Source organism: Arachis ipaensis, chromosome B03 (assembly GCF_000816755.2).
Source record: "Arachis ipaensis cultivar K30076 chromosome B03, Araip1.1, whole genome shotgun sequence".
NCBI classification, from domain to species: domain Eukaryota; kingdom Viridiplantae; phylum Streptophyta; class Magnoliopsida; order Fabales; family Fabaceae; genus Arachis; species Arachis ipaensis.
Window position 1 is genome coordinate 94,232,337 of NC_029787.2, and position 16,166 is coordinate 94,248,502.

The following is a 16,166-nucleotide window of genomic DNA, read 5'->3' on the forward strand; positions in this document are numbered from 1 at the left end:
AGCTATTAATCCAGGAGATGACAAGGACGCATGTCCAGCAGGACCTAGCAAAAAAATAGCAGCAGATCAGAATTTCAAAAGCGAAAATACTCACCATATACAAAAAAAATCAACAGAGGCAAAAAAGTTCCATTCCTATCATTAGAGGAAAGTATACAGCAATAAGTATGAAAATAACACCTGCCGCTAAGCAAATCAAGCAGTTCATTCAAAAGACCAAGATCATCCAAAGCATCCCCATAAATCAGGAGAAAAATAAAGTTATAGAAGCACACCAAAGCAGCCATGAAACTTCCCAAAAGAATCAGAAAGGCAAGGAAAAAATACATGATGAATATTGGAGGCAATTTTATTACCTAAACAAGGAGATTGCTAAAGCTGAGTATGTGCAACCAACTCTTCTAATGGGCTCTTTAGATCATACAACTAAAGCGCTCATCACTAGTATCATGGGAGGTGGGTATAATAATGAGATCAGTAAGGAAGAAGGGAACAAACCTCCAAACCCAAGCGAATCCAACTCCAAACCAAAGAAGGACAAAAACATGAAAGAACTTGATCTCCAAAAGAGAGAAGTTGCTTACCAAAATGTAGAGATGGACGCTCAAGCCGTCAACAGCAAGCCAAATGAGGCTCAGTGAATCCTTTTCTTTAAGGGAGTTTTTTCGAAACTGTTTTCATCATAATTTTTCTCATGAATATTTTAATTTGGAATTGTAGAGGGGTATCTGCTAAAGGATTCCCCATTATTATTAAAGATTTAACCTATCGATATAATTTGAATTTGTGTGTGCTCCTTAAACTCATGTTTCAGGATCTAAAGCTGAGGTGATTATCCACAAGTTAGGTTTTGATTCTTGGTGTAGAAGCGAAGCTGAAGGTTTTGCGGGAGGCATTTGGTGCCTTTGGAACAAAAAAGAGTGGAATATCGAACCTCTAGAAGTCCATAAGCAATTTATCCATATGAATATCAAAGACAACGAAAATCGAAACTGGTACTGCACTCGTGTCTACGGCAGCCCACAACCTGGGACCCGGAGTAGCCTCCGGGAGGAGTTAGAAAATTTCGCAGGGACTATCCAAGGACCTTGGTGCGTTGGCGGGAATTTTAATTCTATCATTTCCCTTGAAGAAACAGGGGGCAGTTTCAATCTTTCTCAAGACTCAAGAAGATTCCAAGATTGTATTCAGAATTGTGGCCTAAAGGACCTAGGCTTTTCAGGACCCCCCTTTACCTGGCAAAGGAATAGAGTCAAACGAAGACTAGACCGATTTCTTTGCAATTTGGGTTTCAATGATCTCTTCCCATCAGCCGGAGTTAAACATCTCCCTAAGTTGAAGTCTGACCATATCCCCATCCTTTTAGACTTCAATAACTTAGAAATGAGAAGAAGAGATAAACCTTTCAGGCTTCTTACGCCTTGGCTCCTTCATGAAGACTACCAAAGATTAGTAAAAAACAGTTGGATCAAGCAGGGAGATCTTGTCTCTAATATTAATAATTTTGCAAATAAAGCTAAGGTTTGGAATAAAGAGGTTTTCGGTCACATCTTTAGAAAGAAGCAAAGAATCCTCCTCAGACTTGATGGAATCAATCAAAGTCTCTCTTTTAACAATAACCCTTTTCTAGAGAAACTCCATAACGACCTTTGGAGGGAATACGAAAGGATTGTTGTTCAAGAAGAAAGCTATTGGATGCAGATGTCTAGGTGCAATATCATCAATTTTGGAGACAAGAACTCTAAATAATTTCATCAAAAAGCAAATGGGAGAAGAAGAAGGAACTATGTCACTTCGCTCAAGAACAATGAAGGAGAATGGATTGATGATGAGGAAGAACTCAAACACATGGGTGTATCCTTTTTTAAATCTTTATATGCCCCTGATAATTATTCTTTGGTGTTTCCTAACTTTCCTATTGCAGGTAAATTTCCTAGAGTGGCAGAAGATAACCTTGTCCACCTAAACAAGAACATCACTTTCGAGGAAGTCAAGCATGCAGTTTTCAATATGGGTAGCTGGAAGGCTCCTGGGAGTGATGGACTCCTAGCAAAGTTCTTTCAGCATTCCTGGGATACTGTGGCAGATTCCCTAGTAAGTTGGGTTCAAATGATTTTTAGGAACCTAGAAAACATTGCTAGAGTGAACCAAATTCTTATCTCTATCATTTCTAAAGTTCCTTCACCTAAGAACTTTGCCCAATTCAGACCGTTCAGCCTATGTAACATTTGCTATAAGATCATTACCAAGGTGATAGCTGAAAGGATTAAGCCGATCCTAGGGGCTATCGTGTCTAATACTTAAGCAAGCTTCATCCCAGGAAGGGTCAGTGCAGACAATATCTTAGTCGTGCAAGAGGTAATACATACGATGAGGACCAGAAATGGAGGAAAAGGTCTTATGGCGATTAAGATAGACTTGGAGAAGGCGTATGATCGACTCAATTGGGGTTTCGTCATTGAGACTCTTAAAGACATTGGCATCCCGGATAAAATTGTAAATGTTATTTATCATTGCATCTCCTCTCCAACTATGAATTTGCTTTGGAATGGGTCTCATTCAGAAACTTTCATCCCAACCAGAGGCATAAGACAGGGAGATCCCTTATCCCCTTACCTTTTTGTCTTGTGTATTGAAAGACTTTCCCATTTAATTAACTCCTTGGTGGAAAAGAAAAGTTGGAAACCTATTACTCTATCTAGAAATGGACCTCAATTATCTCATCTCTGTTTTGCAGATGATCTTGTTCTTTTTGCTCAAGCAAATAAAGATCAAGTCCAGATCATCAAGGAGGCTTTGAGTATTTTTTGTGAAGCTTCCGGTCAAAAAGTCAGTCTTAGCAAGTCTTGCGTGTTCTTCTCTAAGAATGTCAACCACAATATTAGAGCAGAGCTCAGCAGAGACCTTGGCATTCCCCTAACCAACAACCTAGGAAAGTATCTCGGAGTACCCCTTATTCACGAAAAATGTGGGAAGCAACACTTTCAGCCGATCATTGACAAGATGCACGCCAAGCTGTCCAGTTGGAATATGAAGACTCTCTCGTTAGCAGGAAGGAGCACTCTTATTCAATCCGTACTCTCAACGATACCAAGCTATACTATGCAGACTATGAAGATGCCTAAGAAAGTCTGTAATCAAATTGACAAGATTTGCATAGACTTTCTTTGGGGGTCAGACGCAGGAGATAAAAGGATCCATCTTATCAATTGGGATTCTATTTGCAAGCCTAAAGAGTTGGGAGGCCTAGGTCTGCGTAAGGCTCAGGAAACAAACAACCTTTATCTCATGAAATTGGCATGGGGTTTAGTCCATAATGACCAAGCACTTTGGGTAAAGGTTATGAAGACTAAGTATGGCTGTGGTGATAGCCCTATTCCCTAAGTGGCTAAGAGATTAAATTGCTCGAACGCATGGAGAGGGATTGCTAAAGTTTGGGACGACTTTCAACGCAATCTTGTTTGGCGTATTGGCGATGGTAAGAGCATCAAGATCTGAAAAAGTCACTGGATCCCTGGTATTGAAAATCTTAGCGAGTTATTGCTCAATCAAATTAGCGATGATAGGGATAACGAAACTCTAGAGGCCTATGCTACGGATGATGGCTGCTGGGATTTGGAAAAATTATCTCATGCCCTCCCAAATGAGGTTGTTGACATGATACGTACTCTGAAAGCTCCAAACCACTCCCTAGGTCGAGACTCTATCAGTTGGCTACCGGAATCACATGGAAGTTTTTCTATTAATTCAGCTTATAAGGCTTATTATGTGGAAGACATAAATCCTGATGAGATTTACAAATTATGTTGGAAAGCAAGAGTGCCTCAGAGACTAAAGACCTTTTCTTGGTTATTAAGCTACAACACTCTATTAACTAATGTCAAGAGAAGGAACTGAGGACTTACTGATAATGGGTGCTGTCCCAGATGCCCAGATCAAGATGAGAGTTTGCTCCATGTTCTGAGGGATTGTCCTTTTGCCCGAAGTATTTGGTTTAGCAGCTCAAACAGAGACCCACGTGACCCTTTCTTTAGCCAGTCTCTTCATGAATGGCTTACGGATAATCTGAATAAGGTCTCTCGCACTGACAGTGGGACTTCATGGCCCACCTTCTTCCTCACCGCATGTAATGTCATCTGGAGAAAGAGAAACGATTTAATTTTTCAACAGGAAAACAACCCATACCAACAAGTCATTCCCGAAATCAAAGGAGTAGCTAGGAATTATGATGAAGTTCTAGAACTTACTGAGATAAGTAAAATGACTCTGAGAACAACGGCGTCGATTTTGGTTGGGTGGAAACCTCCGAAAAATGGTTGGAGTAAAATTAATGTTGATGGATTAGTCCTCCAAGCTTCTAGTTCAGGGGCTTGCGGTGGAATTATCAGGGATTTCAATGGTCTGGTGTTAGCTGGTTTTATGATGAACATTGGCAAGGTTACCATTACAGAAGCAGAATTGTGGACAATTTATATGGGCCATAAGATTGCAATTGATATGGGATTTAACAAGATTAAGGTAGAATATGACTCTACCTGCGCAGTTAGGTTGATTCAGAATAGCTCAACCTCCCTCCATGGAAGCACGACCCTCATCCGTGCCATCAAAGAGCTTCAAACCAAGCCAGGAGAGTTTGAAATTGATCGTATTCTGAGAGAAGCCAATTTTAGTGCAGACGAGCTTGCTAAACACGCCCATAGCCTACCGATGGGTCTTCATCAATTTGTTGCTCCACCCCCTTTCATTACTCATACGTTGGATGCAGATAGAAGGGGCATGGAATTTGCTAGAGTGATGAGTGTTTAGATTTTCTTTTGTTTTTCTTGGGCCTTAGGCCCCTTTTCCCATAAAAAAAAAAACCAATTGCTTGATGCAGTGAGAGATAGAAAAGACCTCCATAACCTAATATATACGAAACGATATCTAAAATATTAAAAGTGTATTTGGTTTAATTTTTTTTTTCAATATTCTCTATTTTTTAGAATTTTATGAAAAAAATAAAAGATAAAACAGAAGATAAAATTTTATTATTTTCTATATTTTTTCATAAAATTTTGAAAATAAAAAACACTAAATATGAAAAAAAAAGAAAAAGTAATCCAAACCCACTTTTTGTGGTTGAATTGGCCTACTGGTTGTTTCAACCATGCTACGTGAGGTTAGACTATTTTCACTTAACTGTGGGTGCAGTAAAAAAAAAAAGTAGTAAATTTAATTTTACAACATAATTGATCAAAACTACATGCAAAGCTATGGTAATTCTTGTTCAAAGTTCTATTCACGGAAAAAATTGTTAAGTTTTTTTTTATCCTTTTTATGCATGTCTCTTATTTTTGAGGAATAATTATAGTTCTAACTTCTAACCCTTCTGCATAATTAACACAAATTGTCCCATTTACCTCTACTTTGTGAGGTTAATTAACTACATTACCCTGATGGAGACATTATTGATGCATGTGCATTTTATTGTGTATTTTTATGGTTTTTCATATAAAAAAAATTAATTTATAATGCTTATTTATGGAGTATTTTGGTGCTTAAGTTGTATATTGCTATGATTCCTTTGATTTGATGAATTTTGTAGGAAATAATAGAAAAAGAAGTAAAATCTATAAAATAAGCTTAAAAGAAGAAAATATGAGTTTTTAACATGATTCAAAACTTAGGATACACTTTGGAACCTTAAGCCACGCTTTCGCGTGACCCTTGAAGCAAGCGTGGCCCAAGAAGCATGCGTGAACAAGGCGTTATTAACGCCATAATAAACAAAGCATGCATGCATTTGCCAATTAATGAAGCCAAGTAACAAAGCAAGCAATGTGCAAATCAATGAAGCCTCATGAAGCAAGGAATGAAGAATGCATGTAATTGGCGTTACTAACGCCATTCAAGGAAGTAGCACGAATCAAATGAAGAATGCATGAAGCCATATGAAGAAATAATAAAGCATATAACGTTGCATGCATGAAGAGTCAATTAATGCCAATGAATGAAGAAGCATGAAGCATGCATTAGCGTGAATAAAAAATAAAACAAAATGAAGCATAAGTCTTTGTAAAGGAAGTGGCGTTTAACGCCAATAATGAAACAAAGAGAACGGGCGTGTAGAAACAACACGCCTTCGAGGCCTTTCTTTGAAGCAATATATATGGACGTTTAACGCCACTTATTGCCGTTTCACAAGCCAAATCAAACCTCCCAGGATCTTGTTTAATTGAGTGATGTTCCATATGCTGCAGTCTCGCGTTACACGCTGGGCCAATTTTTCAGAAGGCCACTTCAAAGATTTATTTAGGCGTTTTACACGCCACAAGAAGAGCGTGTTACATGCCAAGAAAAGAAGAGTTCCAGAGACCATAGAAGATGGACGTTTAATGCCACATATTGGCGTTCCACACACTAAGAAGAGGAAGCATGCTCGGTGAAGAAAAGATTGGCATTTTGCACGCCAAAGGGTGGCATTTCAAACGCCAAAGAAAGGCTGCTCTCAGGGGAAAAGAAAAAGCGTGGCATTTTGCATGCCAAAGAGTGGCATTTCACACGCCACACATATGGGCGTTTCATTTGCTCATTTGGCCCAGTTTTCGCAAGCCACTTTGGCCACTTTTCAAGCCCATTCAAAAATGCCAAACTTGGGACCACTAAAGCCTTGAAGAGAAGACACAAAGCTAAAGAATAAATGGGGGAAGATTTGATTTGATTTGATTTTGAATTAGTTTAAATTTAAGGAATAAGTTTTGTTTGAAGTTTAATACATAAGGTCCTTAAGAAATTTGGAAAAAGAAGAATTCGGGGATTAGACCCTTCTTCCGTTTTTCATATTTTATTTTTGAAACATGAGTCACTAACCTTCTCGGTTAAAGTTAGGAATTTTGTTTATCTTTTTATGGATTATTAATCTAAGTGTTTTATTTTATATGAGGGTTATGTTTTGATTTATTTCATAATTGAGTTTTGTTCTTCATCCCTAAAGATTTAAAATTGTTGGAAAACATTCTAACTTCGTCTTGGATTTTAAATGTTGTTTTGGAAAAAATTAATATTTGAATTAGCTTGAAAACTCTTTCTCACTACTTTTTTATTTCAATAGGAATAATTTCAAAAAGTGTGTGACACTTTGTGAGTTTCAATTGTTAAGACTACCTTAAATACGTGACATATAATTCAACTTAAGGACTATTTTTTAATCTTATTTGAAATTGAATCAGAATTGTGCTTCACCTCTTTTCTTAAGTAATTAACTAAGGAATTAGCGGTTAATTGAGTTAAAGAGAAATTAGATTGCGAAGGAATTGGAATTTGATTATTTATGATTCGTCGTAATTAATCTTTGTATACCTCATATAAATAGACATAAGGATTGTTTTCCTAAAGAGTGAACATATCTCTGACACCTTCATCGCATTTTCTTAACAAATTTTAATTTTCTTTCGTTTAATTTTCTATTTTCTTGCTATTTACTTTTGAAACACTTATTTTTTATTGTCTGACTAGAATAATCAAGTGACCATTGTTTGCTTAATCCGTTAATCCTCGTGGGATCGACACTCACTCACCTAAGTTCATTACTTGGTACGACTCGGTGCACTTGTATTTTGTGGTTTGTAAAATTCGCATCGAATTTTTGGAGGATGTGCTCTACATAGCCTAAAAGATGATGAAGAGAAAGGCAGTAAGAACTAAGGTTGTTTCTTTCCTTTTTAATTATATGCATTTGTTTCAGTTTACTCTATCCTAGATAATGCATTTAAAATTTCTATTTGTCAAGTACATGTCATTACTTGTCCATCACAACCCACAATTACAATTATGCTTGTTCCTAAATGTAAGTAAGGAGTCATGTGCTAAGAAAGAAACAAGGGATTGATCATAAAGAGCATGACAATATGAGTTTGGAAGGTCAAACTAACTGAATTTTTCAACCTTACTGAGCCAAATTGCTTGATGCCTTAATCTAGAGGACTATTATGGGATCCTTGTCATCGAAAAAGTCTTGGAGAAGTAAAATATAATGAATAATAATTAACAAAAAGGGGTTGAAAAGAGAAGCTAAGGGCTCTGAATACCACTGACTAAGGAATCGAAAGAAAACTAAACTCAAAGAATCCTCCCAAGTCAAGTGCTTGTGGTGCTTATGTATTAAGCGAAAGCTTGAAAACAAAGCACCACAAGCACTTGACTAGGAGGATCTTTTGAGCTTATGTTTCTTTTCAACATTACTAGTTAGTGGTACTCAGAGCCTTAAATTTTCTTTCAACACCTTTTTTGTTAAGAGTTATTTATCATATTTTGCTTCTTCAAGGCTTTGTCAATTGTAAGGATTCCATAATAGTCCTCTAGATTAAGGCCTCAAGCAATTTGGATTAGTTTGTGTTGAACAACTTTAGTTAGTTTGGCCTTCCAAACTCAAATGGTCATGCTCTTTTTGTTCAACCCTCTCTTTCTTTTCATTTCATTCTTGGTACATAATCTTTGCTTGCTTTATGTAGCAAGCACAATTACATTGATGGGTGGTAATAAACAAAACATAATAAATACTTGAAGGAAAGAAATAATAATTGTTGGAAGAGGGAATGATGGACCTCCTCACAAACTCAAACCAACATCTTGCTGCTGGAACAAGATCACTTCTTTTCAACCGGTTTGGGTTCCTATCGGCATCATTTTTTCATTGGATCCAATATGAAAATATCATTTATGATATCATCGTACCTTGGAGAGGCACTCAACCTTTGCTCATAGTTCATTATAGAGGAAGAAGAAGATGATGATTCTCCAAGTTTTAGAACTCTTCAGATCGCATAGGGTTCGAAGTCAACAAGCTTACCTCTCACATAGCTCATATAGGAGGGTTCTAATTGTCCATCCATTGCGGCATTAGCATAGAACTCTTGAACTAGTAAGAATCCCACTTTTCTAGGTGGGTCTCACAAAGTTGCCCACTTTCGTCTTAGGATTTGTCTTCAGATGCCTAGGTAGAACCCTCTAAGTTGAGGTTTGGCGGGTGCATTGCCCTTCCTTTTCCGTGATGAAGAGGCATCAGATTTGGGAGCCATGGAATGACTGAATATGAATGAAGTAAAATCTGCAACACCAAACTTGAAAAGTTGCTTGTCCCTAAGCAAGAATGTGAATGTAAAAAGAGAGGGTGAGGTGTGGAGGAAGGATAGCTTATGAAGGGGAAGTAAGTTATGAATGAAGACAAGAGAAAAAAATGGGCAGTGTCTCGGATGGTAAAAGAAGTGGAGAATGAGTGTGGAATAAAGAGTGGAAGGTGCATGAATTTATAGGAAAAAAGGTGGTGTGGATCATGTGATGAGGGATGGGAATGAAGATCCAATGGTTTGCATGCAATAGTGGTAACCGAGGACCTTTATGAGGAGTGTAAGATAGTGTAAGAGAGTGGTATTTGGTGTGATTTCAGTGATGGTGAGTGGTGTATGTATGTGAAAAGGCTAAAGGACAAAGTGTATAAGTGGAGCAGAGCTTGAGGACAAAATGTGTAAGTATGAAGTGATGGTGAGTGATTGACACAGTCAAAGAGATAATAATGCAAGAGAGGACCTATACATGTAGATGTATGATGACAATAAAGGACTAATGCATGTGTTCTTGTTATATGAATTATCAATACATGTGAGTAGTCTAATCAAAGATGTGTAAGTGAATTGTGCATGCATGCAACGTGCACCTAAGGAATAAAATAAACCATGAATACATGCAGGGGAGGGTGGCAAAACACTAGTAGAGCTTGTTCCCAATCTCAAGGGAATTGCATGAGCCACCCTTGCTTGAAATAATTTGCATATGAAAAACACTTCTTTGAATGAAAAGATAGTTAAAGGAGTATGGAAGATAAGATGACATGCATAGCAACTATGAAAACTACCTAAAAGAATGACCTACTATTGTGATTACATGGACAAAGTGTAGTGCATGTAATGAATGTCTAATGCATAAATGAAAGGTGCCAACACCAAACTTAGTGTAGTAATACGAAACTTAGTGTGGCACATTCATTATAGAGTTGGGCCAAGTATCCAGTAAGATTGACACTCAATCTTGGTGTGAGAACACCAAACTTATGCCATGCAATACATGTAGCTAAAAGCAATGAAATGATAAATGAAAAAATCTAGGAAAGAAATTCCAAATGATGGGTTACCTCCCATTGAGCTTTTTTTAATGTCACTAGCTTGACAGTGCATCCTCTTCAAGTGAGGATTTGGGTGGTTCTCTGACAATCTATGTTACCTCCAAGATAGTGCTTCAATCTCTGGCCATTGATAGTGAACTTCCTTCTAGAATTCTTTTCTATGACCTCTACATGACCATATGGTGACACCTTGGTGATAATGAAAGGCTCAGACCATCTAGACTTTAACTTTTCTAGGAAGAACTTGAGCCTTGAATTGAAGAGAAGCACCATTTGTCCGGGCTCAAATGTTCTTGTGGAGATCCATGTGTCATGCCACATTTTAGTCTTTTTCTTGTAAAACTTGGCATTCTCATAAGCCTCCACTCTAAACTCATCAAGCTCATTTAGTTGAAGTAACCTCTTCTCTCCTGCAGCCTTGGCATCAAAGTTAAGAAACTTTGTTTCCCAATATGCTCTATGCTCTAGCTCCACTAGTAAGTGACAAGCTTTGCCATAGATAAACTGATAAGATGATATTCCAACGGGGGTCTTGAAGGCTGTTCTGTAAGCCCTATGAGCATCATACCAGTCTTTTCTTGAAGCTCCCATTGTCTTCTCAAGGATTCTCTTAAGTTCTCTATTTGAGATCTCCACTTGGCCACTAGTTTGAAGATGGTAGGGGGTAGCCACCTTATGCTTGATGCCATATCTTTGGAGAAGTGTGTCCAATTGCTTGTTGCAAAAGTGGATACCTCCATCACTAATTAAGGTTCTTGGAACACCAAACCTACTGAATATGTACTGTTTGAGGAAACTAAGCACCTCTTTGGCATCATTAGTAGGCAAAGGTACGGCTTCCACCCATTTAGAAATATAATCAACAGCCAGCAAGATATAATTATTGGAGTAAGAGGAAGGGAATGGTCCCATAAAGTCTATTCTCATACATCAAACATACAACTCCACTTTCAGGATGAAATTTTGTGGCATTTCATTCTTTTTGGGTAAACTCCCAACTTTTGGCATTAGTCATAATTCTTCACAAATTCTCTAGCATCTTTAAAAAGTGTAGGCCAATAAAAACCACATTGGAGGACCTTTATTGCAGTCTTTTTTCCACTAAAATGTCCACTATATTCAGAACCATGGCAATGCCAGAGAACTTCTTTAGTCTTTTCATCCGAGATACATCTTCGGATTATGCCATCCAAATACCTCTTGAACAAATAAGGTTATCCCATAAGAAGTACCTAGCATCATAATGTAACTCCTTTATTTGTTGCTTAGAAATTCCTTTAGAATGATCCTCCCAGCCTTATAATTTGTCATGTCTGCAAACCAAGGTACTTTGTGTATTACAAAGAGTTGTTCATCAGAGAATCCTTCATTCAAGGGGATTCGATGAGCTTGAGCTTCCACTGGTTCAAGTCTAGAAAGATGGTCCACCACTTGATTTTCAGAACCCTTGCAAGCTCTAAATTTAACATCAAATTTCTGAAGGAGAAACACCACCTAATCAACCTTGGTTTAGCATCCTGCTTAGTCAAAAGATACTTAAGAGCAGAGTGATCAGTGTAAACAATTACTTTTGAACTAATTAAATATGGCCTAAACTTGTCAAATACAAAAATCATAGCTAAAAGCTCTTTCTCTGTTGTGGTATAATTTTTTTGGGCATTATTGAGAACACGACTTGCATAATATATGACATGCAATAGCTTTTCTTGTTTTTATCCCAAAATATCTCTTATTTCAAAATCACTTGTATCACACATTAGCTCAAAAGGTGAAGTCCAATTTGGTAGGACAATAATTGGTGCAAATACAAGCTTAGCTTTAAGAGTTTCAAAAGCATGCAAGCATTCATTATTAAAGAGAAAAGGGACATCAGCAACCAATAGATTGCTTAATGGTTTAGCAATTTTAGAAAAATCATTTATGAACCTACAATAAAATCCTGCATGTCCTAGGAAACTCCTTATTGCTTTCACATTCGCAGGAGGTGGTAATTTCTCAATTACCTCCACCTTGGATTTGTCAACTTCGATACCTTTGCTTGAGATGCAGTGCTCAAGAATAATATCTTCATTTACCATAAAATGACATTTCTCCTAATTCAAGACAAAGTTTGTTTCTTGGCACCGTCTCAAAATTAAAGCTAGGTGTTGCAAGCAAGCTTCAAAAGAATTACCAAAAACAGAAAAATCATCCATGAAAATCTCAATAAACTTTTCAACCATATTAGAAAAGATAGAAAGCAAACACCTTTGAAAAATTACAGGGGCATTGCATAACCCAAAAGGCATGCAACGATAAGCAAAAATACCAAAGGGACATGTAAACGCCATTTTCTCTTGATCTTGATGGTCCATTGCAATTTGATTATACCTCGAATAACCATCCAAGAAGCAATAAAATGCATGCCGGCTAACCTCTCAAGCATTTGGTCAATGAAGGGTAGTGGAAAGTGGTCCTTCCTTGTAGCAGTATTGAGCTGCCTATAGTCAATACACATCCTCCAACCGGTGATGGTTCTAGCGGAGATGAGTTCATTCTTCTCATTGGCAAACCCCTCCTTTCTTGGGAACAACTTGCACCAAACTCACCTAAGGACTATCAGAAATTGGATAAATTATTCCGCCTTTCCGTAGCTTCATGACCTCTTTTTGAACTACTTATTTCATAATTGGGTTGAACCGCCTTTGTGATTGCACCACTGGTTTAAAGTCTTCTTCAAGTAAGATTTTATGCATATTGCTGGGCTTATTTCCTTTAGATCACCAATGATCCATCCAATAGCACTTTCGTAATCTCTCAACACCTTGAGCAAATCTTCTTCCTTATTCAAGCTTAAAGAAGAGCTTATAATTACTGGATATGTGTTGTTGTCACCAAAGAAGGCATATTTAAGATTGGAAAGAAGAGGCTTTAGCTCAAGTTTGGGTGCCTCCTCCTCCTTTACTGGAACATGTATAGCTTCAAATTCCTTAGACACTGGGCACTTCTTATTTTCGGCCAAATCTTCTTCTTCAAGGGATTCAAGAGAGTTGTTGAGCTCCTCCTTTTCTATAGTCTCTTATACTAGGGATTCAATTAGATCAATCTTTATATACCCTTCAAAATCATTGGAATGTTACATGGCATTAAACACATTGAATACAGTATGCTCATCATGCACTCTCAATGTCAACTCTCCTTTTTGTACATCAATCAAAGCTCCCCTAGTGGTAAGGAATGGTCTTTCCAAGATAATAGAGGAATTGGTATTTTCTTCCATGTCAAGGATTACAAAATCAGCAGGGAGTATGAACTTACACACTTTCACTAACAAATTCTCAGCTACTCCATGTGAAAATTTAATAGAACAATCTGCAAGTTGAAGAAAGATCCTTATGAGCTTTACTTCATCAATTTGCATCTTCTTTATCAAGGAGAGTGGCATGAGCTTAATGTTAGCCCACAAGTCACAAAGAGTTCTTTCTATAGTAATCCTGTAAGAACCAAAAATAATTAACTGTAATTAACATAAAATAATAATAAATTAATGGTCCCAAAATAAATTTTAAAAATTTAGAATATTAATTAAAAAATATAAATATGATAATTGGACTCAGTAGATTTTTCTGAGTTGGAAAATGTAATTTTCTTCGAAAAATTGTGTAAAAATACGTACCGGCAAATTTACTGGCAGTACCGGCTTAAATCTGTCCGGTACTGTGCGAGAATAATAAAAAAAGTAGAAAACCTTAGGAAATAAATTAAAGTTAAAAACCGAACGCTAATTTTAAAGCTTTGGCACCAAAAACGCTAACGGGTTGGACCGGGTCCAAGTTGGGCCCAACCCCAACATATATAAGTTCATTAATGAAGGCCATTTAGCCTCATTCATAATCAAACACAGCCATAGCAGCTGCAAGTGAGAACAGAGGAGAAGAGAGAAGTGTTACTATTCACATACAACTTCTAGTGGCCATAACTCGAGGTACGATGCTCCGATTTGCGTGCCGTCAGTGGCTACGCGAAGCTCTCGTTGAGCCGTTAGTTTTATCTAACTTGTGTAGGTAAGAACTCGAAATTTCATCTTCTTTTATCTGCCCTAAGAAATTCAAATTTTTGGGTTTTGGTTTTGAGTGAAATTTTGTGTTTTGGTTGTTTAGGTTTGGATTGAATTGGTTGTTGAACTTGTTGAATGATAATGTATGATGTTTTGATATGATTTTGATTATTTTGATGAATTATGTTGTTGATGTTGATAAATGGTGTTGAGGATTGAGATTGAGGTGGAATGAGGTTAATTATGATGATTGGTAGTGATAGAATGATGGTTGATGAGTATGTTGGTCGAGAAATGGTTTAGTATGATAAATTTGATCATTGGGGTTGAGGATTATGTGATGTGAGTGAAAATTGGTAAGAGTGGTGAACTGAGGATTATTTTGAGGTGGTTTAGATTTGCTTTGATTGTGAATTTTGGAAATTTGAGAACCTTGTTAAATTTTGGTAAAAACCAATTTTTGGTGAACTTTGATGGATCATAACTTGAGCCTCAACTTTCAAAATTTGTTGAAATTTGTCTTAAATAAAATTTCATTTAAAGATCTTTACATTGATATAAAGTTTGACCAAAATAGATTTTTGTAGAGAAAGTTATGAATGTTTAAAGTTTGGTACCAAAAACTGAATTTTGCAACTTTGAAATTTTTCTGAGTCTGGTGAGGGTTGCGTACGTGACATGGTGCACACGGTGCGACCAACCCATTCGGGTTGGGCATCTCGTGTACACGGACAATGCATGCGTACGCGAGCTATTCAAAAATGAACCCTTGCGTACGCGAACTTTAACATGGGACGCGAGCAACCCATTCGGGTTAGACATCTCGCGTATGCGAGCAGGGGGTTGCGTACGCGACCACCCTTTTTCAACAGCATACATACGCGAGGCAGGGGCTTGCGTACGCGAGACTCCTATTTTCTTGAGATATGATTTTTCTCTGTTTTCACAGGTTCTCCTACTTTCTATAATTCCTTCAAAGGCTAATTAAAAGTACTATCTAATATTTTGGCTCTAATATTACTAAAGATAAGTTAGTGAATTATTCTATTGAATTTCTATGTGAATTTAGAAAACAGAAACTTAGGATTTTGGAGTACTGAGGGTGGATTAGTTGAGAGAAGTGATAGGGTACTGTAAAGACAACTGGTATGATGAAATTATGAAGTTCTGGATTTGATGATGCTTGAGACGAGTCTAGGACTCGGAGTGGAATGATGGCCTTACTGAATACTGAAAATGATTTCAGAAAACCATTGATATATTATTTTATACTGAGATTGTTGAGACGCTATGCGCCTAGCAAGGACGGTTTGGTTAATCATGCTTGTTGAGGTCGCGGTGGCGGCGTAGGGGCTGTGGTTAGTCCCACTTACATTGAGATGTGAGGTCAGTGGCAAGATTATCCCGCTCGCATCCCTTCGGAATCACTAGAGTGTGCAGACACTATATCCTGGACCGTGTTCTGGGCACGATATCTCGGGGGTTCCCATTATGAGACCGAAGGGTAACATCTCCATGGAGATGTGTCAGGTTGGCAGTTGAACCGACAATATGATATCACAACCAATAGGACAGGCATTCATCATGTGCATCTTCTATCTGTTTGTTTGCTTTCCTGACTTGATTTGCTTGAGTAATTGTATAGCATGATTACTTGCTTCTTGAATTTCTTGATATACATGCTATACTTGTGCTTTACTTGCAATGCTATTATTTGTGTTTTCTACTGGAATTGAAGAGGTTCGATAGGCGGTGGCAATGGAATCGCATGACGGTTAGGCTGGAGAAGGCTGTGGGACAGCGCTGAACTGATAGTTAGAAATCCCTTAAGTTAGTTTACTGGTGAATGAATCCCCACACTTCGTACAACTGTACCAGCAAGTGCACTGGGTCGTCCAAGTAATACCTGAGCGAGTCAGGGTCGATCCCACGAGGATTGTGGTTTGAAGCAAGCTATGGCTATCTTGTAGATCT

At 37.6% G+C, this 16,166-nt stretch overlaps 1 protein-coding gene across 1 annotated transcript; it reads right to left on the reverse strand.

Annotated features, from left to right (window-relative positions):
* Positions 10,214-11,068, reverse strand: LOC107633402. The gene has a single exon (XM_016337037.1). It carries the CDS (start codon positions 11,066-11,068, stop codon positions 10,214-10,216), a length of 855 nt encoding a protein of 284 aa, XP_016192523.1.